Source organism: Neofelis nebulosa, chromosome 15 (genome assembly GCF_028018385.1).
Source record: "Neofelis nebulosa isolate mNeoNeb1 chromosome 15, mNeoNeb1.pri, whole genome shotgun sequence".
Taxonomy (NCBI): Eukaryota; Metazoa; Chordata; class Mammalia; order Carnivora; family Felidae; genus Neofelis; species Neofelis nebulosa.
This window is the reverse complement of record NC_080796.1, coordinates 1,808,709-1,836,115: the sequence shown is the minus strand read 5'-3', so window position 1 is coordinate 1,836,115 and position 27,407 is coordinate 1,808,709. Positions and strand designations below refer to the sequence as shown.

Here is a 27,407-nt window from a genome sequence, read left to right as displayed (position 1 = left end):
TGGAAGTGTGGCGACTCCAGCTTTCTTTTGACTTCTAGTAGCATGATAGGTGGTTCCGCATACCTTCACTTTGAACCTGGAGGTGTCCTGGGGTCTAAAATCAGTTTCTTGTTGACAACATATAGATGGATCTTGTTGTTTGGTTTTGTTTTGTGTTTTACCCATTCTGATTCCCTTTGTCTTTTGATTGGGGCATTGAGTCCATTCACATTCAGAGTGATTAGTTAAAGATATGGATTTAGTGTCATTGTGTTATCTGAAGGTTTCATGCTTTTGGTGAGGCCTCTGGTCCTTTGTAGTCTCTGCTGCTTTCCACTCACAGAGTCGCCCGTTAGGATCTCCCGCAGGGCTGGTTTAGTGGTCATGAACTCCATGAGGTGTTGTTTGTCTGGGAAAGCCTTTCTCTCTCTTTCTATTCTAAATGTCAGCCTTGCCTGGGAAGGGATTCTTCGCCGCAGATGTTCCCATTCAGCACATTGACCGTTTCCTACCCCTCCCTTCTGCCCTGCCAAGTTTCTTTGGACAGGCCTGCTGCTAGCCTTACGTGTCTTCCCTTGTCGATTAAGACCCGTTTGTCCCTAGCTGCTTTCAGAATCCTCTCCTTATCTTTGTAGTTTTCCAGTTTCGCTATGGCATGTCGTGGTGTTGACCTGGGTTTGTTGATTTGGAAAGGAATTCTCTGTGCCGCCAGGACTTGGATGCCCGTTTCCTTCCCCAGATGAGGGAAGCTCTCAGCTATAAGTTGTTCCAAAAAAACCTTCTGCCCCTTTCTCTCACTCTTCTTCTTCTGGGACTCCTAGGATGTGGCTAATATTTCATCTCACTGAATCACGTAGGTCTCTAGTACCTGCCTCGTGATCTAGTCATTTCCTTCCTTTCCTTTCCCTGCTTCATCTTTGTCCACAATTGTATCTTCTGTTTCACCGATTCTGTCTGCTGCTTCTCCCGTCCTTGCTGTCACTGCATCTAGTTTACTTTGTATCTCCTTTACACCATTTCATGTTCAGCGTTCATCGTGACGATTCCTTAGGTCCTTGATCTCTGAAGCAGGAGATTGTCTGCTGTCTTCTATGCGTGGTTTCAAGCGCAACTATGCGTCTTATGAGTGTCATTCCAAAAATGTGCTCACCTATATGGTTTCTGTCTCTTTTGCGCCCTTCTCTGGCTGTCCTTTCTTCCCGGAATTTTTTTTGAGGGGAATTCTCCGATTTCGTCGTTTTGGCTAGATTCCTGCCCTTTATGTGTGTTAATCGCTTGTTCTGTGTCCCACACCTGCGAGTACTACTGTAATAAAAAGAGCCCCTACACTGTCCAGGGCCTGGCAGTTGAACAAATTTTTTTTGAGTGTGTTGTGTGCACTCTTTGGGTGCGTCTTTGGCTGCTGTCCTCGCTACTTGGAGTGGCGGTTTGGGCCTTCCACCAGGTGTGCTTTGATTTGTTTGTTGAAGTAATCCTGGAAAAAAGGGGAAGAAGGTGGGGAAGAATCCTTAGCCCAAACAAAAAGAGAAATGACTGGAGTTGAAAAAAAGACCAGGAAGTGACTCAAAGGAGCTATAGGGCTTAATCCAGAAAGAGAGGGAGGAAAATGAAGAAGGAGATCTAGAAAAGTATAGAGAAAATGTACAATCAAACAAACAAAGAACCAGAACAGAGGAACAAAGGAAAAAAATATATAGATATATCTCTATATATCTATGTATAGATATATAGGTATATATTAAGATATATAGATAAATGTAGATATATAATTAGTTTTGACCCACGTGAACTCGAGACTACTAGGCTGTTTCCAAAGGGAGAAGGGGAAAGAGGAGAGTAGAAAGAGAAAAAAGGGAAAAGAGAAGAAAGGGAAAGCAAAGGAAAGAAAAGATGGGCGCTTGGGTGGCTCAGTAGGTGAAGCGTCTGACTCTTGAATTTGGCTCACGTCATGTTGTCACTGTGGGTGGGTTCGGAACCCCCAACAGGTTCTGCAGTGAGAGCATGGATCCTGCTCGGATTCTCTCTCTCTCCCTCTCTCTGCATCTCTTCTGCTTGATCACTCACTCTCTCTCTCTCAAAATAAAGAAATAAACATTAAAAAAGAAAAGGAAAGACAAAAGAATAATAACTCAAATGAAAACAAACAAACAAACAAACAAACAAACAAACAAACTAAGATAGAAAACCGGAGGAGAGTTGTCTATTGGTGCCTGGGACCGGTGGCTGTGCTGGTCTAGAGCAGGGGCTGTCTGGTCCCATCAGTGTCAGTCTCACTCCTATAGAGAAGCAGTTACGAGGCACAGAGTGTCAGGGTTTGGTGTAATGGGCCTGCCTTCACTGAGGCTCACTGTCCATTCCCTGAAGCCCCACGATGTTGGTCATGGGGAGAGACATGGCGACACCCCATCTATCCTGCCCACACGAGGTGTCTCAAAACTCACTGTTTAGGCTATCCTCACGGAATAGCCTGGGGAGCTGGCTTGCCTTGCTGCACAGTCCCCTGTGCCACCCGAGCACTGAGCTGGGATTCAAAACCCTGTAGGATCCCGCTTTGCTCCGACCTGGTAGTGGAGTTGCGCCACTCTGCCCAGTGGACAGAGGGCCTCTGGCTCGTGCCTGCATGGTCTTTTTCCCTTGGGCAGGGCAATACCTCCCCTTTCCACCATACTCAAGGTGTTCTCTCCCAGGGTAGCCCTGAGATTGCTACCAAGCCTAGGGGCGGCTCCCTCCCCACCAGGCATGGGAGGTGGTAGCTCTGGTCGAGAGAAAGTGTGGCCGCCTTGAAAATTCTGTTTTTTACCCTCTAAGGCTGTTTTCCAAAGTAGAAACTGGCTCTCTGGACCTCTCCTTGGTCTGTGGTCCGGACAGGCTTTCTCATATCCAAATGCACGTCCCACAGCCTCTCTCTGTCTCTGCCTTCCTTTCGTTTCTCCACCAAAGGCCTTCCCCCACTCCATGCCTGTGCTGCCCATTTTATTTCTCCCAATTCTCATACACACCCTTCTGTCCCGCCAAGCTGTCACTCTGCACCTGTGGAGATTTTTCTGTCCCTCTGCAGCCTGTATTCCTGGTATTCCAAGTGTTGTGACCTCAATACTGCTGTGTTTGAGGGACAAGGGGAATTCTGATCCCCTCCCCTGCCATCTTAACTCCCCCCTCCACCTTTTGCTTTGCTTTTCGCAATTTCAAAGTTGGCTGCCTAATCGACTAAGTCACCCAGGCCCCCCAAAGAATACTTGTTTTCGATGGGAAGATGTTCAAAGGCCAATAAAATGGCCCTTGTGTCCAGAAAAGAATGGAAAGTTAGAATGGGTTTTTGATGTTCTCATTTGGGGCTATAATAAGTTCCCGTAAGCTCTTAGCGATGACATCATAAAGGTATACATTTGACCCTTGAACAAGATGCGTTTGGAATGTGGGAGTCCACATACATACAGATTTTTTTCAATAAATACAGTACCATCCTGTAAACATATTTTCTCTTCCTTATGATTTTCTTTTTCATCTTGTTTTTTTTTTTTTTAATTATTCATTTTGGGAGAGTGAGAGAGGACAGAGCACGTGAGTAGGGAAGTGGGGACAGAGAGAGAATTTTCATCAGGCTCCACACTGTCAGCGTTCAACTCAGGAAGTATAGATCATGACTTGAGCCAAAGTCAAGAGCCTGACCCTGAACCGACAGTGCCACCCAGCACCCCTTCCTTACGATTTTCTTAGTAACCTTTCCTTCAGTTTATAGTGTAAAAATACAGTATGTAATACATATAACAGGGAAAACATGCATTAATCGACTGTGTATATTGTTGGTAAGCTCAGCATTCCGTTATCCTAACCCTGACCTCCCACGCTCAGTTTACAGAGTCAATGGCCAAATTAGGCCGAAAAGGTAGATTAGACCTAGAGAGCATATACAAGCGATTCTGCTTTAACGTTCTGGTTTTCAATACATATATACTTTTTGATTTTTAAGTGTGATTGCTTTTAAAGTAGGAAATTCAGTAGGAATTTTTGTTTTTTTTTTTATTTGGTTTTGAGGTTTCAAAAGATATTTGTGGATTGTCGAGGGCATGGCCATCAGAGCCCGTAACCCTTGCTTTGTTCAAGGGCCAACGGTATAGTGATTGGGTACTTTTGAGATCTTCTCAGTGAGATTAGTGTAAATGTTTTGACCTTAATTAATTGGTCCTTGTATACTGAGTACGTACCAAGCAGTTAGCTGCTGAGTGTACAAGTGGAGGGTTTAGGTTGTTGTGGTCGGAGCAGAAAAGTAAGTCAACAGCAGTCTGTTAGAAGTCACAATAAAGGCTTCATCGATAGGAAATGGACAATGTTAGTTGAGAGAATATTGGGGGCGTTTGTAGTGAGGATGAGGATGAGAGTGGGAGTGGGAATTTTGGTAGTCAGAAAAGATCTGAGAGTGGCAAAAGGTGCCAAGTGAAAGATGAGAAGGCCCAGTCGTGTAGACCGTGGCGAGGGACATTCTGGACAGAGAGGACCACGGATCATCATTTTACTCCAACGCCTTAGAGAGACCAAGCTGTAGGAAGGCTCACTCCATCATCATAATCATTATTATTATTGTTGTGTGTAAAAAAGAAAATGTGCATAGTGAAATGAGTGCTTGGCACATTTTAGGTGACTGAGACATACATGTTCTTATACTTGCCGTTTGAATGCTTACTACACATTCTGAAGAGTTCCATACCTATATCTACATTGTTTCTGCTACTAGTTCATCACAATTTTAAGAAAAGTTTCTCTTCCAACCTTGCCGTTCGATCCAACCCTTCTTTCGTCAAGAAAAAGGTCAAGCCTGTGTTTACCTAAACGAAGCAGCAGCTTCGACAGTGTTTTGTTGATACACAACATGATATACTCCAAAGTTTCTGATCATGTGAGGTATGAATTGACACTGAAACAAATGTCTGCCATTTTATTAGAAGCAGTTTTCCTTTATAGCAAGTACACTTTTAAAGATTCTGTTTCAAAACTTATTTCAAATGTCCTTTCATTTTGGTCAGGAATGCAAAGGAAGGGGTTTTGTTAGTTCCTTTTTGAAATCTGCATACAAGCCAGGCTTCTGCCTTTGAAAGTATTTATTCTGGCCTTCCATGATCCGTTTAGAGAGTCAATAGCCAAATGAAGATTCAAAGGGACGCTGAATCAAGAGAGCATATATGAGGTTTTGTATTTAAATGTTTTGGTGTTCAATACGGTTTTCTTATTTGTAAGTCTGATTGTTATTAAAGTCATAAATTCAGATATTTTCTTGGAAAAGGATTAGGAAGTCTTCACGCAACTCATTACTGATGCTACTTTTAACAGAGTATGTCTGAGAAGCCCAACAAATATGTCCCTCATGTCTCTGGAGCTGTGGATCAGAAAGGGCAAAGTATATTAAATGGACAAGTAGAAGGTAAGCACTGTATTTTATTCAAAGGTCATTTGACAGAATGTTGATTGAAAACAGGAATACTGATATATTCTAATATCTAAAGAAAACGGCCTGTTAAGTGCATAGGAAAGAGAAAGAGATGTGAAAAGGAGATAAGTTGCATATCGTATGTGGTGTCAGCAACAGATTAAATTGAGAGTGCCACCAAAGGAGCTAAATGACTAGTTCCCTTTCAAGACACTGGAAGGCCTAAGGAACCTCAGGAAAGAAGAGACGAGCCAAACAGGGAATGATGTGAATGGCGGAGACTACAGGGAGTAAATGAAGGAAAGTAAGCCGGTGTGTATTGTGTTTCTACTGGAAGGTGGTAAAATACACTAGTTCTTTAAAGGGAAGAGCAGACTATTTAAAATGCAGCAACACTATCAGGTGAGCTTCTCGTACCAGAATTTGCCAGAGTGGTATCCCCAAATGTTCCCACTCTTACTGTGATCCTCACTGTTGGCAAGACATTAAGGACTGACCTAGCTGATGATGCAGAGTTATGTCCTAACTACCATGGGTGAACATAAGCATTTGTAGTCAATGATAAATGTATATACGTTAATGCCTTATAAAATGGGGGTACTTCATACGGTAGTATCATTTAGGGCAAAATAAGAGAATTGGAAGGAGGGTCAGATAGGGAGACATCAAGATAACTCATCTGACATTTTGGATGCCGTATTTGTGGCTTTTGATTATTTTGGCAATAACTGCCTTTAATAGGTGAACTATATTTTTAATGTTCTAGGAACATAAGGGAAAGAAACAAAAGAACACTATAATCAGTAGTATGTTTTCATATTCTGTCTGACAGTTCTGATTGTTGTAGAATGATCCCTGTTACTTCTTTGATTCCTACCTGCCAGAAAAATGAACTAAGTCCTAGGTAGTTGGAGAAAATTAACTGATTTTTCATATTTCAGAGAACTTTTATATGGTAGAACATAGGGGCAATCACCAGGATTTGCTCTCTCCCTCTGTTTGTTTTTTTTTTCAGAGTAAAATAAGATTGTTGCTTGTTTCACACTTTCTGACATCATGATTTCATCTATTCCTTTTAAACCTTTCTTCAAATGGATAAATAGGGATGTAGGAATTTTCAAGGCAAATACCAAGAAAAGAGATTCCAGGAAAGGTATTCTGTGACATAACCTTCTGACTGTAACCACGTGAAAGACATCAACCGAAATAATAAAATTGCATATAATGCAGTTGTGTTAGAGGCATCCCAATGACACCCAGATTTGATTATTCACTAGAAGAGCTCACAGGACTCAGCATATAGTTGTAGTCATGCGTGTGGCTTGGTATGGGGACAGGCTAGAAAGGCCAATGAGCACCGAGCAATGGTGTATGGGGTGAAGGCCAGAGGAAAGCAAGCGCAGGCTTCCAGGAATCCTTTCTCTATGGAGTTAGCAGGATGTGCTAAATTCCTCCAGCATGAAATTAGGACAGCACAAGTGAAATGTTGTCTGCCAGTACGAGGCTTATGGATACTCAGTGCCCGAGGTTTTCATCAAATGCTAATCACATAGGCATCTTCTCCTTAGCATGTCCCCAAATTCCAGGTTTCCACCAAGGAAATCAAGTGTACAGCCTTAAGGACATTGCTTGTACCAGCACTTAGGCACAGTGAACCACTCTTAACCAGCTAGGGAATGGTGGGAACCCTCCTGAAATCCAAGATCCCAGGGAACCACCAAGGGCCAGTCATTCAAGTAGGATGTTCTGAGGGTAGCCATCTTTGGCCTGCTGGATGAAATCTGTTCTGCATAGGAATTATAGCCCTGACGTCATTTTTGGTGGTGTCTTCAAATTTTGTTTTGCTAGCATGGAGCATGATGGCTACCATGGTACTGGTTTCAGTTTCATCATCCATATGAAGTAGGTATTTGTATAAAAATTACAAGGGCAATATGAGGTCATTATAATCTTTTTTTTATGTGATTAAGCTTTCATTATGATTCTTACGTATGATCAACATAATGATTTTTGATTTAAAATTAGAATGAAAATCTCGTAATTATATGGAAAACCCAGGTTTGATTCCTATGGTGCTGAACCCCTGTTTATAGGTATAAGATTTTGGATCATATTCATCAATTGTTTTGTTGCCTAAGTATACAAATAACCGTTGTATTTTTGTGTTTTGTGTATGCATTTTCATACACTTCCAAATGGGAGACAGTACCCCTATTGTGTTACTTTGATCTCTATTTTAATGTTCAAGGTGACTGTATCATGAGTTGGTATATGCTAAGAGTAGCTTCAATGGAAACCATATTTTGTTGTTTTTGTTGTTTCATACATTTAATAAGCCTGATGTTTTACATCAGTTTTAAGTTCACAGCAAAATATAATAGGAAGTACAGAGAGTCTGCATATACCATACCATGCTCCCGGACACGCCTAGCCTCCCCTGTTGCTAACATCCTGCACGACAGTGGTCCATTTTTAGTAGGAATTTTTTATTTCAGTTCCTTGGTTTAGTTTTGAGTGAGAGAGCATGCATGCGTGTGAGCAGCCAAGGGGCAGAGGGAGAGGGGGGAAAGAATCCTGTGCTGTCAGCCCAGAGCCTGATGCAGGACTTGATCCCATGAACTGTGAGATCATGACCTGAGCTCAGATCCAGAGTTGGACGCTGAACCGACTGAGCCACCCAGGCACCCTGACAACAGTGGTGCATTTTCTATGGACACGAACTCTTCATTTGGAGGCCAAGTCTCTAATTTGCATTAGTGTTCAGCCTTGGTGTCATACGTTCTATGAGTCTTAACAAATGTGTAATGATGTGAATCCACCTTTGTGGTATCGTGTGAAAGAGTTCCACTGCCTTAAAAGTCCTCTGTGCCGTGCCCGTTTCTCCCTACATTCACCCCAACCCTTAGCTCCATAGCCTTGCTCTTTCCAGGTGTCATATAGTTAGAATCATAGAGTGGATGTCTTTGAATGTTTAGAAAGTGAAAATATCCTGGTAATTGAATGTAGGCATTCAAGATATTCTTTGCCCTTTGTTTTGTTTAGTTGCTCATCAGTAGAGGATCTGATGACCTCTGCCTTCCATGACAAAAAGTATGATTTCTCTAGCTGTGTGTCACCTAATGGGGAGGGTTGAGAAAAATGACCTCATGAACCACTACAGAGCACTCACATTGGGATCATCCTCCTCTGTGATGTGCGGCGGGTCTAGATAGACTCTCTAGCAATGGAAGGAGACAGCCTCAAGAGGTTAGAACTATATCAAAGTGGAATGCCAAATCTTTCCTTCTTACCTTACCATTGGAAATAAGGCCAGGGAGAGTCTGTTTGCTATTGTTTGGCCACGCTGCCAAGTACAATAGCTATAGAGCACACGTTGTGAGGGGGTGTTTCCTCCTAAAACTGAAGAGTGTCTGCTGAAGAGCTGGGGAAGTTCTGCCGTGTTACAGCAAAATAAAGATATTCTCTTTCAATTCCTCTAGTAGTGGAAGTCCAGAAAAATCATGCTAGCTTCAGTCTGACATTGTCAGCTCATGATAATCATTCTCCGAACGATACCCGTTTCCTCCAGTGTCACAGTGTCGGTCAGCGATGGCCATTGTAAACATCAGTTCCCCTGTAGGTGTCAAATTCTGATAAAACCCATTCTTGGTTTTGGTCAATATAGAGGAGAAAGTAAGATTTCTTAGTGCTTTAAGCCTACGAATGGTATAATTACCATTCAGTGTAGTGTGGTTTCCAGGTGTGGTCCGAAAGCAATACTTTTTGACAAATCATAAGCCGTACACTTGTAATTTTCCTCTATTTATCGATTGTCGATTTAACATGTATTTTGCTTTCTTCTTTAGGAGCAGATAAGAATGCTGAGGAAGATTCTAGAGCCAGGTAGGATTTTTATGGATTTGTAAAAATGACATTTGCTGGGGCACCCGGGTGGCTCAGTCGGTTAAGGGTGTGACTCTTGATTTCAACTGAGGTTTGCGAGTTCAAGCCCCACGTCGGGTTTTGCGCTGACAGCCTCCTTGGGATATCTTTCCCGATTTCTGTGGGCACTCACTCTCAAAGTATAAAGGAATGAAATGAAATGAAACGGATAATGAAAGGAAAGGAAAGGGAATGAATGAACTGAAAATTATGTGTCTCCTAAGGGAACGCAGAGAACAAAAGCAGTTGTTGCGTGTTCTACACTGGACCAGACACTATATCCTATGGGTAACATCTGTTCCGTTATATAGTCATTGTATAGCTTTGCCAAGTAGCTGTGCTATTGTAGCCTACATTTTATTCCTTTGTCAACTGTGGTTCAGGGAGGTTGATGACTCGACCATGATTCCATAGTTCACGGGTTGCTGAGGGGCTTTGCCCATCAGCCCGTGAAGCTTCCACATCCATTCCCTGGTTCCTCAGCAGCACTGAGATGAAGATACAGATCCTAGGGCAGATCAACTCAGAATGTCAAAGGTAATGATGTCGGAACACTAATTTAGGGTTTGCTTAAGAACCCAGGTTAGTCCAAGCATTTGGCCTCATATATTTGACCACCAGTGCCAACAAAAGTCATTAGTGCAGTGGTAACTAGTCCCTTGTTTTTACCATCCGAGATTTTAGGGTGGATGTCAGCTATGGCCATGGTGTCAAGGCTTTTACATAAAAAGCAAGATGTCGTCAGGCAACTCCTTAGATGTAGTGATATCCCCTCTTCTTGAGACAAATGAGTTTTCTGTAAGGGAAGGATATCTAGTTGTAGACCATGTTACATTAATTAAACTCACTCTCTATTTCGAGGATATTGCTATATGATTCTCTGTTGCCTAAGTTCCCAGGCTGGTTTCCCTTTGGGCTAGTATCCTTGTCTAGTTCTAAGAAGCTTTTTGGTTTTTTTGGAGTTGTTTTTTTTTTCCAATGACTTTTTGTACTGTGTTTTTGCCTTTTGACTTTCTTCTCTTTTTTCCTTGGTATTTCTTCTTCTTTTTTTTTTTCCAATAATTTCCCCACTTCTTCCAGCTAAGGACTCTCCATTTTTCCAGAGGCCAAATCAAAAGCACTTAGAGTCTCCAGATGTAGGGATCCTCAGAGATTAATTCTTCAAAACACCCTCTGGTGTGTCAACCTATGTTTAACCTCCTTGCCCAATGGTTGTTTCCCTGGAGAATTTGAAACTCAAAAGAGATTGAAGTGACCTATTGGGATATGATAAGTGACAGAAATGCGACTTAAATTCTGGTTTTCTTTCTTTCTTTCTTTCTTTCTTTCTTTCTTTCTTTCTTTCCTTTCTTCCTTCTTTTTTTGTCTTGATCTTGCAGGGAACTGTTTTAATAATAGAAGCCTGGGGAGTGGGTCTAATGAATACAATGAAGGAGGGTAAGAATTGAATTAGCAGAGGAGACCAGGTTTCAAGGAGAACAACACTGAGTTGGTTAGGAATACGAGTTTGAGAAAAGATGTCAGAATATGGGGGTTATGCCAAGTGAGATAAAGGTGAATGACAGGAATGAAGGACCCAGGATTAGGGGAGTTGTTTAGAAAGACATATTCAAATAGAGAGTTCAAGAGGGTCGTGACCAGGTTTCTGCTTTTGTGTGTGTTGGTTTCATTGAAGGTGCGAGCATACCTCAGATTTTCTGATGAGAGAGATTAAAAATCATTTGAGCTTCTGGGCAGAGTCTGTTTACAGCAGATAGAAATATGATATCCCCTACTTCCACCCCAACTGAGGGAGGATAGCTTAGATCCTCTCAAGGAATTGGGGGTGGGGGTGGAGATTCCGAACATCAGAGATGTATGGCCCAAGGCAAGCTGTCTCCTCACTCCACCTCTTTTCCTAAATCTGTGATGCCTTTCCCATGTACCTGTAGGGCTGGGCAGGGGTAGGACTGACTTGTCAAACCAGTAAGGGAACTTCATCTGGATCGGTGATAACATGCCTATGTTGAGGTGACTGTGTGGATGAGTGAGACTCCCAATTCGCTTGTTCTCCAGGAGCAGGACATGGTTCTTACCCTCGGTCATTGGAGCCCATCCTTGTTGTAGGAGTGTATGGCTTCATAGGCTAAAGATTGAAAGGTTGGGGAATGCCACAGAACCGTGCCAAAGAGTGATGTAGGAGTGGGATCTCATAGGGAAGAAAATATTCAGGCAGCGTATAGAGAAATAGAGGCACAACTACCGGGACCATTTTGATCACAATCTCCCTCCTTGGGTAGCTGAATGCCCCTGAAGGCTTGGAGTGTCTTGCTAGTTATTATGGACCTAAATAAGGCAAGACCAGTGTGGGAACAAAGTTGGCCTTGGGAACTTTGAGTCTGTCAATCTCTAGTTAGTACTACCACTCATAACGTAGAAACCTAAACTTTGATACGTTTACTTAAACGGAGGTCTACGTGACACACAATGTAATATGTGATGCAACAACTCTGGATGTTTCACCGTGATCGCCATAAGCGTAGCTCCCATCTGTCAATGTATGAGGCTATTAGGATACCACTGACTAGATTCCCTACGCTGTACCTTTGAGCCTTGTGATTTATTCATTCTATAACTGGAACCCTGAACTTCCCTCTCCCCTTCCCCCATTTTGTCCATCCCCCCACCTCCCCTCCCTTCTGGCAAGAGTCAAATCTCTGCATTTATGGTTCTGTTTCTGCTTTTGCTCTGTTTGTTCATTTATTCCCCTTTTTACATTCTGCACAGAAGTGAAATCATATAGGATTTGTGTTTCTCTGTCTGACTTATTTCACTTACCCTCATGCCATCTAGGTACATCCATGATGTTGCAGATGGCAGGATCTCATTCTCATTTAGAGCTGTATAATATTTCATTGTGTGTGTGTGTGTGTGTGTGTGTGTGGTCTCTTCATGTATTGGTGGACACTTGGGTTGCTTCCATATCTTGTCTATTGTAAATAATGCTATAATAAAGATAGGGGTGCGTATATCTTTTCAAATTAGTATTTCCATTTCCCTTGGGTAAATAAATACCCAGTAGTGGAATCACTGGATCCTATGGTATTTGTGTTTTTAATTTGTTGAGGCCCCTCCATACTGGCTTTCACTGCGGCGATACCAATTTACATCCCATGACCGGTGCACAAGGGTTGTTTTTTCTCCACACCCTGAGCTACCCTTGTTGTTTCCTGTGTGTGGAGACTGAGCCATTCTGACAGATGTGAGGTGAGACGTCATTGTGGTAAGGTTTACACATTTAATTTTCAACCATTTCAGAGCATTCCCTGCCTGTCATATTTGGTTATGGAAACTGAGACTGGGTCTTTCCTGGAGATTTCACAGGTTAGGAGAGGTCGAGGCCAAATAGAGAACAGAAAGCTTTTTTTAAAACAGGGTCCAAATTGTGAAAGACCTGTACTCTGGAAACCGTAAAACACTGATGAAGGAAATTGAAGGTGACGGAAAGAAAGAGAAAGACATCCGATGCTCACAGATGGGAAGAATACATATTTTTAAAGTGTCTACACTACCCAAAGCCATCGACAGATGTCATGCAATCCCTGTCAACATACCAACAGCATTTGTCACAGAGCTACACAAACAATCCTAAACGTTGTATAGAACCACAAAAGACGTTGAATGGCCAAAGCAACATTGAAAACGAAGAAACCTGGAGGTATCGCAATCTCAGCTTTCAAGTTCTATTCCAAAGCTGTAGTATTCCAAACAGTATGGTGGGTACTGGCGTACAAAATAGCCTCATCGCTCAGTGGAATAGGACCGCAAACCCAGACATAAATCCACCACTGTATGGTCAGTTCATCTTCCACAAACAGGAAAGACTATCCAGTGGGGAAAAGGCAGTCTCTTCACCAAATGGTGTGGGGACAACTGGACAAGCCACATGCCAAAGAATGAACCTGGACCAATTTCTCTACCATATCCACAAATAAACTCAAAATGAATTAAAGACCTAAGTGTGAGACTTGAAACCATAAAAAAAAAAAAAAAATCCTTGACGAGAACACAGGCCGTCATTTCTCAAACTTTGGCTGTAGCCACATTTTACTAGTTATGTCTCTTGAGCCAAGGGAAATAAAGCAAGAATAAAGTTTGGGGACTATATCAACCTACGAAGCTTTTGCACAGTGAAGGAAACAGTCAAACCTGAAAGGCAACCTCTGGAATGGGAGAACAAATTTGGAAATATTTGGCAAATCCAGTAAAGGGTTAGTATCCACAATGTCTAAAAACTTGACACATGTCAACATCACCCCCCTCCAAAAAAGCCCAGTTTACCAATGAGCAGTACACATAACCAGACCCTTTTCCAACGACAACATACAGATGGTCAACAGACACATGAAAAGATGCTCCCCCAAACTACAACGAGATACCACGTCACACCTGTCAGAATGGCTACACTCCAAGACACAAGAAGCTAGTGTTCGCGAGGATGTGGAGACAAAGGAAACCTCTTGCACCGTTGGTGGAAATGCAAATGGGTGCGGCCCCTGTGGAAAACAGTATGCAGGTTCCTCAAAAAATTAAAAACAGAACTCTCCTATGATCCAGTAATTGCACTACTGGATACTACCCAAGAGAATACAAAAACATGAATTCCACGGGACACACGCACTCCTGTGTTTATTGCGGCATTATTTCCAACAGCCAGCGCAAGCGTCCATTGACAGCTGAGTGAACGAAGAAGAAGCCCTACATGAATGTATGTGTGTGTGTATATGTATATCCATACACACACACACACACACGCACACACACATGCACACACACACACTGTAATATTACTCAATCATAAAACAATGAAATCTTGCCATTTGCAATCACCTGGATGGAGCCTGAGGGTAGTATGGTAAGCAAAGTCAGGGAAAGACAAATACCATATGATTTTACTCATGTAGCACTTAAGAAACAACAAACGAGCAAAGGGAGGAAACAAAAGGGGAGACAAACCAAGAAATAGGCTCTTAACTGCAGAGAAGAAACGGATGGTTGTGGAGAGCAGGTGAGTGGTGGGAAAGGTGAAAGAGATGATGGGGATGAAGGAGTGCCCTTGTCATGATGAGCACGGGGTGAGTATGGAGTTGGTGAATCACTATATTGTACAACTTAAACTACTATAACTCTGGATGTTTCTATTACTGGAATTAAAATAAAACTTAATGACAAAACCAGAGGCCAACTTTTCATTATACCAAGAAACTTCGTGGAATAAACAGATAGGTGACCTTTCCCTTAACTTTTTTAAATTTTGTTTTTAAATGAATGAACATGTTTTTGTTGTATTTTTTTGCTCTAAAGGCTTTCTGACAAACCTGGTCCTGACGATTCATGGTCTACCTCATCTAGCGAAGACTTAGATTTTGGTACCAAGGTAAAGTACCCTCCCGTGAAACTCACTTTCCTGCTCTGAATTGAGTTTTCTCCCTTATTCACTCTGAAAATTTAAGAGGAGCCTGTGTATCATCATTTTATGTGTGTCATGGAAAGTTAGCAAGGACAAACCACTCTACAGATACATGACGCGTTGAATGTTTTGTTTTGTTTTGTTTTGTTGTACTTTGGTAAATCCTACAGGTGGAGGCTGATAAATGAATGGGCTGGAAAATATATAATGACCGTCAAATTATATTGGGAAAAGCTTTCCCACAATGGAGGCAATATGACGTTTGCTTAAGGATAAGGATTCTTACTGTGATCATAACATGACTGATAATACTCATGCCTAAATGAAACCTGATTGGGTCCAAGTATCTATTGTAGGTTGCCCCCCGCCCCGGGCACGTTTTATTTTGGTGAGATACAGCATTTTCCTTTGGCTCTATCCTTTGTTCTCCATTTAGAATAAAATCATATTAGAAAATGTAGAAATTTAGATGTTTACATTATTTCTCAACATTTACCTTACAAAGGTGTTCTCCTGTAGTTTTGAAATAACTCCATGAGGGGTAAGTTAAAATTGTGCATCTCCCCGAAGAATACGTATTTTGCTGAAAAGAGTAGCTCTATGGGCAGAGGCTCTTCATAGCCAAGGTGTCAAATTTCTAATTTCAGAAATCTTGCCCATTCTAGCTTTGAACACTATCTCCTCCTAGTCCTTGTGTCAGATTCTAAAATTTAAAGTTTCAGACATCTGATATTTGTTTCAGTATTCATTTCAAAGCCCCTAAATCATGATAAGCTCCTGGAGGTTAGGGAACGCACTGGTTTGACTCCTGGAGCTCCTAAAATAAAGTCTTGCTTGGAAGAAGCAATGTCATGGTTTTTGAATGTGAACAAATGAGTAGGGAAATGGAATTCCGTAGAATGGAGTTTGAAAAGTAACCAAATACGCATGATATATCACAATTAAATATGTGAAGTTAAAAAGTCAGGCTTCGGTTTATATTCCGTTTTAGTGTTTAACATGTATACACGCAAATGAATTCTATTGAGGAAATCAGGAGTTACATAAGAAAGAAGGTTACAGTCTATTTTTAGTATCCTCCCATTGTGAGCTTAGAATTGCAGAGAAAAAGTCCTCAGCCTTTGTTTGTTTAACCCCATCTGTGTCCCATTACCTACATCCTTTGAAGGTTCCCATTTCTTCCTAGAATTCTCATTCCCAATTCTTTCTCCATAGTGAATGTTGACGTGTTAGGAACCTCTCTTTTTCTGTTCTTTTGTTAGTCTAGTAATAATTTCTAGCTTTTCGGAAGCGAAAGATGCCAGGAATTGAACAATGTATTTATAGTGAAAAAAATTAAATTCTTTATTACAGTATTTATAACCAGATAACTGTAGAGTGATAAGAGTCAGTATTATTAGGGATATACTGTGAGTCAAAGCCTCTCTTTTACATAAATATTATATAGACAGATACATAGGTAGATGGATATGGATATAGATAGATAGATAGATAGATAGATAGATAGATATAGATAGATAGTTATAGGTAGAGATATATATAATATACACATATATACACATATATATTTACACATATATAAATACACACTTATATGTATACATATTTATGTTCACCTAAACGTACACACACACACACACACACACACACACATATATATATATATATGTATATATATATATATATATATATATATATATATATACATATCACACATATATAAAGACATATATTTTTAAAAGGTTTAAAAGGGACTATTTTTCATAGTATATTCCCAATCCTACTTATGTACCTGTTGAAAAATGTATGTTGTTTCCACTTGCCTTCTTTGGCTCACATTTTTCCTTTTCTTTTTTGTCTTAAGCTCATGCTTGATTGATTGGTCATTTGTTTTTGTTTTTGTTTTTGTTTCCTTTTTCCCTCTTCTCACCCCGTGCTTTTTACGGTATTTTCAAAATTTTTTCAAAGTTTATTTATTTTTGAGACAGAGAGAGACACAGAGTGCAAGCGGGGTAGGGGCAGAGACAGAGAGAGACACAGAATCCAAAGCAGGCTGCAGGCTCCGAGCTGTCAACACAGAGCTCAAAGTGGGGCTGATAACCACAAACCGTGAGATCATGACTCATGAGCTGAAGGTGGATGCTGAACTCACTGTGCCACATATGTGTTCCCCGCACCAGGCTCGTTTTTAATGGTTTACCCCTACCCTAATTTGTCCTTGCAGAAACGATTTCTTTAGTGTCTGTTCTTTTAGTACATCACTTTCTGTCAACTCCATTGTCAACATATTGGTTATGGAATTCTACTGTCTGTGTGTGGTTTCCATCCAGGACTCGTTGCCCCACAAGGTTTATTATTCTTGTTTTTCTCTTTCTTGGAAGGGGCTGAGCTAAATGTTTTTGAAATGTTTGCATTTCTCTTGGAAAGGGAGGGAGAGAGAGAAAGAATGAGCAAGTGCTCGTTGTTGTGATCTGACAATATGCAAGGTATGATCTCAGTCCTTTTATATTTGTGGAGGGCTGTTTTGTGACCCAGGATGTCACTTGGAGACATTGGAGAATGTTCTATATGCACTTAAGAAGAATGTGCGTTCTACTGCTGTTGGGTGAAAAGATCTTAATATATCGGTGTTGATACCCATGTATATAAATGTATATATATGAGGCCAATATAGATCTATGTATATCTGAATACATCTGGTCCAGTGACACATTGGATCAGTGTTTCCTTACTGATTTTCTGCCTTGACGATCCACCTTTTGCCATGAGTGGAGTCTTAAAGTCGTCTACAATCATGGTATTTGTATGTATACATTTAATCATGTTTGTGAGTAATCGATTCATACGTGTGGGCGTTTCACTTTGGGGCCATAAACATTTGCAGTTGTTAGCTCCTCTTGATGGATAGACCCCTTAATTACGACCCAATGCCCTTCTGAATCTGTTACTACAGTCTCTGGTTTAAAATCTAGTCTGTCTGGTGGAAGTGTGGCGACTCCAGCTTTCTTTTGACTTCTAGTAGCATGATAGGTGGTTCCGCATACCTTCACTTTGAACCTGGAGGTGTCCTGGGGTCTAAAATCAGTTTCTTGTTGACAACATATAGATGGATCTTGTTGTTTGGTTTTGTTTTGTGTTTTACCCATTCTGATTCCCTTTGTCTTTTGACTGGGGCATTGAGTCCATTCACATTCAGAGTGATTAGTTAAAGATATGGATTTAGTGTCATTGTGTTATCTGAAGGTTTCATGCTTTTGGTGAGGCCTCTGGTCCTTTGTAGTCTCTGCTGCTTTCCACTCACAGAGTCGCCCGTTAGGATCTCCCGCAGGGCTGGTTTAGTGGTCATGAACTCCATGAGGTGTTGTTTGTCTGGGAAAGCCTTTCTCTCTCTTTCTATTCTAAATGTCAGCCTTGCCTGGGAAGGGATTCTTTGCCGCAGATGTTCCCATTCAGCACATTGACCGTTTCCTACCCCTCCCTTCTGCCCTGCCAAGTTTCTTTGGACAGGCCTGCTGCTAGCCTTACGTGTCTTCCCTTGTCGATTAAGACCCGTTTGTCCCTAGCTGCTTTCAGAATCCTCTCCTTATCTTTGTAGTTTTCCAGTTTCGCTATGGCATGTCGTGGTGTTGACCTGGGTTTGTTGATTTGGAAAGGAATTCTCTGTGCCGCCAGGACTTGGATGCCCGTTTCCTTCCCCAGATGAGGGAAGCTCTCAGCTATAAGTTGTTCCAAAAAAACCTTCTGCCCCTTTCTCTCACTCTTCTTCTTCTGGGACTCCTAGGATGTGGCTAATATTTCATCTCACTGAATCACGTAGGTCTCTAGTACCTGCCTCGTGATCTAGTCATTTCCTTCCTTTCCTTTCCCTGCTTCATCTTTGTCCACAATTGTATCTTCTGTTTCACCGATTCTGTCTGCTGCTTCTCCCGTCCTTGCTGTCACTGCATCTAGTTTACTTTGTATCTCCTTTACACCATTTCATGTTCAGCGTTCATCGTGACGATTCCTTAGGTCCTTGATCTCTGAAGCAGGAGATTGTCTGCTGTCTTCTATGCGTGGTTTCAAGCGCAACTATGCGTCTTATGAGTGTCATTCCAAAAATGTGCTCACCTATATGGTTTCTGTCTCTTTTGCGCCCTTCTCTGGCTGTCCTTTCTTCCCGGAATTTTTTTTGAGGGGAATTCTCCGATTTCGTCGTTTTGGCTAGATTCCTGCCCTTTATGTGTGTTAATCGCTTGTTCTGTGTCCCACACCTGCGAGTACTACTGTAATAAAAAGAGCCCCTACACTGTCCAGGGCCTGGCAGTTGAACAAATTTTTTTTGAGTGTGTTGTGTGCACTCTTTGGGTGCGTCTTTGGCTGCTGTCCTCGCTACTTGGAGTGGCGGTTTGGGCCTTCCACCAGGTGTGCTTTGATTTGTTTGTTGAAGTAATCCTGGAAAAAAGGGGAAGAAGGTGGGGAAGAATCCTTAGCCCAAACAAAAAGAGAAATGACTGGAGTTGAAAAAAAGACCAGGAAGTGACTCAAAGGAGCTATAGGGCTTAATCCAGAAAGAGAGGGAGGAAAATGAAGAAGGAGATCTAGAAAAGTATAGAGAAAATGTACAATCAAACAAACAAAGAACCAGAACAGAGGAACAAAGGAAAAAAATATATAGATATATCTCTATATATCTATGTATAGATATATAGGTATATATTAAGATATATAGATAAATGTAGATATATAATTAGTTTTGACCCACGTGAACTCGAGACTACTAGGCTGTTTCCAAAGGGAGAAGGGGAAAGAGGAGAGTAGAAAGAGAAAAAAGGGAAAAGAGAAGAAAGGGAAAGCAAAGGAAAGAAAAGATGGGCGCTTGGGTGGCTCAGTAGGTGAAGCGTCTGACTCTTGAATTTGGCTCACGTCATGTTGTCACTGTGGGTGGGTTCGGAACCCCCAACAGGTTCTGCAGTGAGAGCATGGATCCTGCTCGGATTCTCTCTCTCTCCCTCTCTCTGCATCTCTTCTGCTTGGTCACTCACTCTCTCTCTCTCAAAATAAAGAAATAAACATTAAAAAAGAAAAGGAAAGACAAAAGAATAATAACTCAAATGAAAACAAACAAACAAACTAAGATAGAAAACCGGAGGAGAGTTGTCTATTGGTGCCTGGGACCGGTGGCTGTGCTGGTCTAGAGCAGGGGCTGTCTGGTCCCATCAGTGTCAGTCTCACTCCTATAGAGAAGCAGTTACGAGGCACAGAGTGTCAGGGTTTGGTGTAATGGGCCTGCCTTCACTGAGGCTCACTGTCCATTCCCTGAAGCCCCACGATGTTGGTCATGGGGAGAGACATGGCGACACCCCATCTATCCTGCCCACACGAGGTGTCTCAAAACTCACTGTTTAGGCTATCCTCACGGAATAGCCTGGGGAGCTGGCTTGCCTTGCTGCACAGTCCCCTGTGCCACCCGAGCACTGAGCTGGGATTCAAAACCCTGTAGGATCCCGCTTTGCTCGGACCTGGTAGTGGAGTTGCGCCACTCTGCCCAGTGGACAGAGGGCCTCTGGCTCGTGCCTGCATGGTCTTTTTCCCTTGGGCAGGGCAATACCTCCCCTTTCCACCATACTCAAGGTGTTCTCTCCCAGGGTAGCCCTGAGATTGCTACCAAGCCTAGGGGCGGCTCCCTCCCCACCAGGCATGGGAGGTGGTAGCTCTGGTCGAGAGAAAGTGTGGCCGCCTTGAAAATTCTGTTTTTTACCCTCTAAGGCTGTTTTCCAAAGTAGAAACTGGCTCTCTGGACCTCTCCTTGGTCTGTGGTCCGGACAGGCTTTCTCATATCCAAATGCACGTCCCACAGCCTCTCTCTGTCTCTGCCTTCCTTTCGTTTCTCCACCAAAGGCCTTCCCCCACTCCATGCCTGTGCTGCCCATTTTATTTCTCCCAATTCTCATACACACCCTTCTGTCCCGCCAAGCTGTCACTCTGCACCTGTGGAGATTTTTCTGTCCCTCTGCAGCCTGTATTCCTGGTATTCCAAGTGTTGTGACCTCAATACTGCTGTGTTTGAGGGACAAGGGGAATTCTGATCCCCTCCCCTGCCATCTTAACTCCCCCCTCCACCTTTTGCTTTGCTTTTCGCAATTTCAAAGTTGGCTGCCTAATCGACTAAGTCACCCAGGCCCCCCAAAGAATACTTGTTTTCGATGGGAAGATGTTCAAAGGCCAATAAAATGGCCCTTGTGTCCAGAAAAGAATGGAAAGTTAGAATGGGTTTTTGATGTTCTCATTTGGGGCTATAATAAGTTCCCGTAAGCTCTTAGCGATGACATCATAAAGGTATACATTTGACCCTTGAACAAGATGCGTTTGGAATGTGGGAGTCCACATACATACAGATTTTTTTCAATAAATACAGTACCATCCTGTAAACATATTTTCTCTTCCTTATGATTTTCTTTTTCATCTTGTTTTTTTTTTTTTAATTATTCATTTTGGGAGAGTGAGAGAGGACAGAGCACGTGAGTAGGGAAGTGGGGACAGAGAGCGAATTTTCATCAGGCTCCACACTGTCAGCGTTCAACTCAGGAAGTATAGATCATGACTTGAGCCAAAGTCAAGAGCCTGACCCTGAACCGACAGTGCCACCCAGCACCCCTTCCTTACGATTTTCTTAGTAACCTTTCCTTCAGTTTATAGTGTAAAAATACAGTATGTAATACATATAACAGGGAAAACATGCATTAATCGACTGTGTATATTGTTGGTAAGCTCAGCATTCCGTTATCCTAACCCTGACCTCCCACGCTCAGTTTACAGAGTCAATGGCCAAATTAGGCCGAAAAGGTAGATTAGACCTAGAGAGCATATACAAGCGATTCTGCTTTAACGTTCTGGTTTTCAATACATATATACTTTTTGATTTTTAAGTGTGATTGCTTTTAAAGTAGGAAATTCAGTAGGAATTTTTGTTTTTTTTTTTATTTGGTTTTGAGGTTTCAAAAGATATTTGTGGATTGTCGAGGGCATGGCCATCAGAGCCCGTAACCCTTGCTTTGTTCAAGGGCCAACGGTATAGTGATTGGGTACTTTTGAGATCTTCTCAGTGAGATTAGTGTAAATGTTTTGACCTTAATTAATTGGTCCTTGTATACTGAGTACGTACCAAGCAGTTAGCTGCTGAGTGTACAAGTGGAGGGTTTAGGTTGTTGTGGTCGGAGCAGAAAAGTAAGTCAACAGCAGTCTGTTAGAAGTCACAATAAAGGCTTCATCGATAGGAAATGGACAATGTTAGTTGAGAGAATATTGGGGGCGTTTGTAGTGAGGATGAGGATGAGAGTGGGAGTGGGAATTTTGGTAGTCAGAAAAGATCTGAGAGTGGCAAAAGGTGCCAAGTGAAAGATGAGAAGGCCCAGTCGTGTAGACCGTGGCGAGGGACATTCTGGACAGAGAGGACCACGGATCATCATTTTACTCCAACGCCTTAGAGAGACCAAGCTGTAGGAAGGCTCACTCCATCATCATAATCATTATTATTATTGTTGTGTGTAAAAAAGAAAATGTGCATAGTGAAATGAGTGCTTGGCACATTTTAGGTGACTGAGACATACATGTTCTTATACTTGCCGTTTGAATGCTTACTACACATTCTGAAGAGTTCCATACCTATATCTACATTGTTTCTGCTACTAGTTCATCACAATTTTAAGAAAAGTTTCTCTTCCAACCTTGCCGTTCGATCCAACCCTTCTTTCGTCAAGAAAAAGGTCAAGCCTGTGTTTACCTAAACGAAGCAGCAGCTTCGACAGTGTTTTGTTGATACACAACATGATATACTCCAAAGTTTCTGATCATGTGAGGTATGAATTGACACTGAAACAAATGTCTGCCATTTTATTAGAAGCAGTTTTCCTTTATAGCAAGTACACTTTTAAAGATTCTGTTTCAAAACTTATTTCAAATGTCCTTTCATTTTGGTCAGGAATGCAAAGGAAGGGGTTTTGTTAGTTCCTTTTTGAAATCTGCATACAAGCCAGGCTTCTGCCTTTGAAAGTATTTATTCTGGCCTTCCATGATCCGTTTAGAGAGTCAATAGCCAAATGAAGATTCAAAGGGACGCTGAATCAAGAGAGCATATATGAGGTTTTGTATTTAAATGTTTTGGTGTTCAATACGGTTTTCTTATTTGTAAGTCTGATTGTTATTAAAGTCATAAATTCAGATATTTTCTTGGAAAAGGATTAGGAAGTCTTGACGCAACTCATTACTGATGCTACTTTTAACAGAGTATGTCTGAGAAGCCCAACAAATATGTCCCTCATGTCTCTGGAGCTGTGGATCAGAAAGGGCAAAGTATATTAAATGGACAAGTAGAAGGTAAGCACTGTATTTTATTCAAAGGTCATTTGACAGAATGTTGATTGAAAACAGGAATACTGATATATTCTAATATCTAAAGAAAACGGCCTGTTAAGTGCATAGGAAAGAGAAAGAGATGTGAAAAGGAGATAAGTTGCATATCGTATGTGGTGTCAGCAACAGATTAAATTGAGAGTGCCACCAAAGGAGCTAAATGACTAGTTCCCTTTCAAGACACTGGAAGGCCTAAGGAACCTCAGGAAAGAAGAGACGAGCCAAACAGGGAATGATGTGAATGGCGGAGACTACAGGGAGTAAATGAAGGAAAGTAAGCCGGTGTGTATTGTGTTTCTACTGGAAGGTGGTAAAATACACTAGTTCTTTAAAGGGAAGAGCAGACTATTTAAAATGCAGCAACACTATCAGGTGAGCTTCTCGTACCAGAATTTGCCAGAGTGGTATCCCCAAATGTTCCCACTCTTACTGTGATCCTCACTGTTGGCAAGACATTAAGGACTGACCTAGCTGATGATGCAGAGTTATGTCCTAACTACCATGGGTGAACATAAGCATTTGTAGTCAATGATAAATGTATATACGTTAATGCCTTATAAAATGGGGGTACTTCATACGGTAGTATCATTTAGGGCAAAATAAGAGAATTGGAAGGAGGGTCAGATAGGGAGACATCAAGATAACTCATCTGACATTTTGGATGCCGTATTTGTGGCTTTTGATTATTTTGGCAATAACTGCCTTTAATAGGTGAACTATATTTTTAATGTTCTAGGAACATAAGGGAAAGAAACAAAAGAACACTATAATCAGTAGTATGTTTTCATATTCTGTCTGACAGTTCTGATTGTTGTAGAATGATCCCTGTTACTTCTTTGATTCCTACCTGCCAGAAAAATGAACTAAGTCCTAGGTAGTTGGAGAAAATTAACTGATTTTTCATATTTCAGAGAACTTTTATATGGTAGAACATAGGGGCAATCACCAGGATTTGCTCTCTCCCTCTGTTTGTTTTTTTTTTCAGAGTAAAATAAGATTGTTGCTTGTTTCACACTTTCTGACATCATGATTTCATCTATTCCTTTTAAACCTTTCTTCAAATGGATAAATAGGGATGTAGGAATTTTCAAGGCAAATACCAAGAAAAGAGATTCCAGGAAAGGTATTCTGTGACATAACCTTCTGACTGTAACCACGTGAAAGACATCAACCGAAATAATAAAATTGCATATAATGCAGTTGTGTTAGAGGCATCCCAATGACACCCAGATTTGATTATTCACTAGAAGAGCTCACAGGACTCAGCATATAGTTGTAGTCATGCGTGTGGCTTGGTATGGGGACAGGCTAGAAAGGCCAATGAGCACCGAGCAATGGTGTATGGGGTGAAGGCCAGAGGAAAGCAAGCGCAGGCTTCCAGGAATCCTTTCTCTATGGAGTTAGCAGGATGTGCTAAATTCCTCCAGCATGAAATTAGGACAGCACAAGTGAAATGTTGTCTGCCAGTACGAGGCTTATGGATACTCAGTGCCCGAGGTTTTCATCAAATGCTAATCACATAGGCATCTTCTCCTTAGCATGTCCCCAAATTCCAGGTTTCCACCAAGGAAATCAAGTGTACAGCCTTAAGGACATTGCTTGTACCAGCACTTAGGCACAGTGAACCACTCTTAACCAGCTAGGGAATGGTGGGAACCCTCCTGAAATCCAAGATCCCAGGGAACCACCAAGGGCCAGTCATTCAAGTAGGATGTTCTGAGGGTAGCCATCTTTGGCCTGCTGGATGAAATCTGTTCTGCATAGGAATTATAGCCCTGACGTCATTTTTGGTGGTGTCTTCAAATTTTGTTTTGCTAGCATGGAGCATGATGGCTACCATGGTACTGGTTTCAGTTTCATCATCCATATGAAGTAGGTATTTGTATAAAAATTACAAGGGCAATATGAGGTCATTATAATCTTTTTTTTATGTGATTAAGCTTTCATTATGATTCTTACGTATGATCAACATAATGATTTTTGATTTAAAATTAGAATGAAAATCTCGTAATTATATGGAAAACCCAGGTTTGATTCCTATGGTGCTGAACCCCTGTTTATAGGTATAAGATTTTGGATCATATTCATCAATTGTTTTGTTGCCTAAGTATACAAATAACCGTTGTATTTTTGTGTTTTGTGTATGCATTTTCATACACTTCCAAATGGGAGACAGTACCCCTATTGTGTTACTTTGATCTCTATTTTAATGTTCAAGGTGACTGTATCATGAGTTGGTATATGCTAAGAGTAGCTTCAATGGAAACCATATTTTGTTGTTTTTGTTGTTTCATACATTTAATAAGCCTGATGTTTTACATCAGTTTTAAGTTCACAGCAAAATATAATAGGAAGTACAGAGAGTCTGCATATACCATACCATGCTCCCGTACACGCCTAGCCTCCCCTGTTGTTAACATCCTGCACGACAGTGGTCCATTTTTAGTAGGAATTTTTTATTTCAGTTCCTTGGTTTAGTTTTGAGTGAGAGAGCATGCATGCGTGTGAGCAGCCAAGGGGCAGAGGGAGAGGGGGGAAAGAATCCTGTGCTGTCAGCCCAGAGCCTGATGCAGGACTTGATCCCATGAACTGTGAGATCATGACCTGAGCTCAGATCCAGAGTTGGACGCTGAACCGACTGAGCCACCCAGGCACCCTGACAACAGTGGTGCATTTTCTATGGACACGAACTCTTCATTTGGAGGCCAAGTCTCTAATTTGCATTAGTGTTCAGCCTTGGTGTCATACGTTCTATGAGTCTTAACAAATGTGTAATGATGTGAATCCACCTTTGTGGTATCGTGTGAAAGAGTTCCACTGCCTTAAAAGTCCTCTGTGCTGTGCCCGTTTCTCCCTACATTCACCCCAACCCTTAGCTCCATAGCCTTGCTCTTTCCAGGTGTCATATAGTTAGAATCATAGAGTGGATGTCTTTGAATGTTTAGAAAGTGAAAATATCCTGGTAATTGAATGTAGGCATTCAAGATATTCTTTGCCCTTTGTTTTGTTTAGTTGCTCATCAGTAGAGGATCTGATGACCTCTGCCTTCCATGACAAAAAGTATGATTTCTCTAGCTGTGTGTCACCTAATGGGGAGGGTTGAGAAAAATGACCTCATGAACCACTACAGAGCACTCACATTGGGATCATCCTCCTCTGTGATGTGCGGCGGGTCTAGATAGACTCTCTAGCAATGGAAGGAGACAGCCTCAAGAGGTTAGAACTATATCAAAGTGGAATGCCAAATCTTTCCTTCTTACCTTACCATTGGAAATAAGGCCAGGGAGAGTCTGTTTGCTATTGTTTGGCCACGCTGCCAAGTACAATAGCTATAGAGCACACGTTGTGAGGGGGTGTTTCCTCCTAAAACTGAAGAGTGTCTGCTGAAGAGCTGGGGAAGTTCTGCCGTGTTACAGCAAAATAAAGATATTCTCTTTCAATTCCTCTAGTAGTGGAAGTCCAGAAAAATCATGCTAGCTTCAGTCTGACATTGTCAGCTCATGATAATCATTCTCCGAACGATACCCGTTTCCTCCAGTGTCACAGTGTCGGTCAGCGATGGCCATTGTAAACATCAGTTCCCCTGTAGGTGTCAAATTCTGATAAAACCCATTCTTGGTTTTGGTCAATATAGAGGAGAAAGTAAGATTTCTTAGTGCTTTAAGCCTACGAATGGTATAATTACCATTCAGTGTAGTGTGGTTTCCAGGTGTGGTCCGAAAGCAATACTTTTTAACAAATCATAAGCCGTACACTTGTAATTTTCCTCTATTTATCGATTGTCGATTTAACATGTATTTTGCTTTCTTCTTTAGGAGCAGATAAGAATGCTGAGGAAGATTCTAGAGCCAGGTAGGATTTTTATGGATTTGTAAAAATGACATTTGCTGGGGCACCCGGGTGGCTCAGTCGGTTAAGGGTGTGACTCTTGATTTCAACTGAGGTTTGTGAGTTCAAGCCCCATGTCGGGTTTTGCGCTGACAGCCTCCTTGGGATATCTTTCCCGATTTCTGTGGGCACTCACTCTCAAAGTATAAAGGAATGAAATGAAATGAAACGGATAATGAAAGGAAAGGAAAGGGAATGAATGAACTGAAAATTATGTGTCTCCTAAGGGAACGCAGAGAACAAAAGCAGTTGTTGCGTGTTCTACACTGGACCAGACACTATATCCTATGGGTAACATCTGTTCCGTTATATAGTCATTGTATAGCTTTGCCAAGTAGCTGTGCTATTGTAGCCTAC

At 41.6% G+C, this 27,407-nt stretch overlaps 1 protein-coding gene across 1 annotated transcript in view; it reads left to right on the top strand.

Annotated features, from left to right (window-relative positions):
- LOC131495881 (uncharacterized) overlaps positions 1-27,407 on the top strand; it is a 199,036-nt gene that overhangs the window by 38,518 nt on the left and 133,111 nt on the right. Inside the window, exons 8-12 of the mRNA XM_058701054.1 lie at positions 5,305-5,395; positions 9,247-9,283; positions 14,666-14,738; positions 23,036-23,126; positions 26,978-27,014. Coding sequence (XP_058557037.1) covers positions 5,305-5,395; positions 9,247-9,283; positions 14,666-14,738; positions 23,036-23,126; positions 26,978-27,014 — 329 coding nt within the window. The remainder of the gene's footprint in view (positions 1-5,304; positions 5,396-9,246; positions 9,284-14,665; positions 14,739-23,035; positions 23,127-26,977; positions 27,015-27,407) is intronic.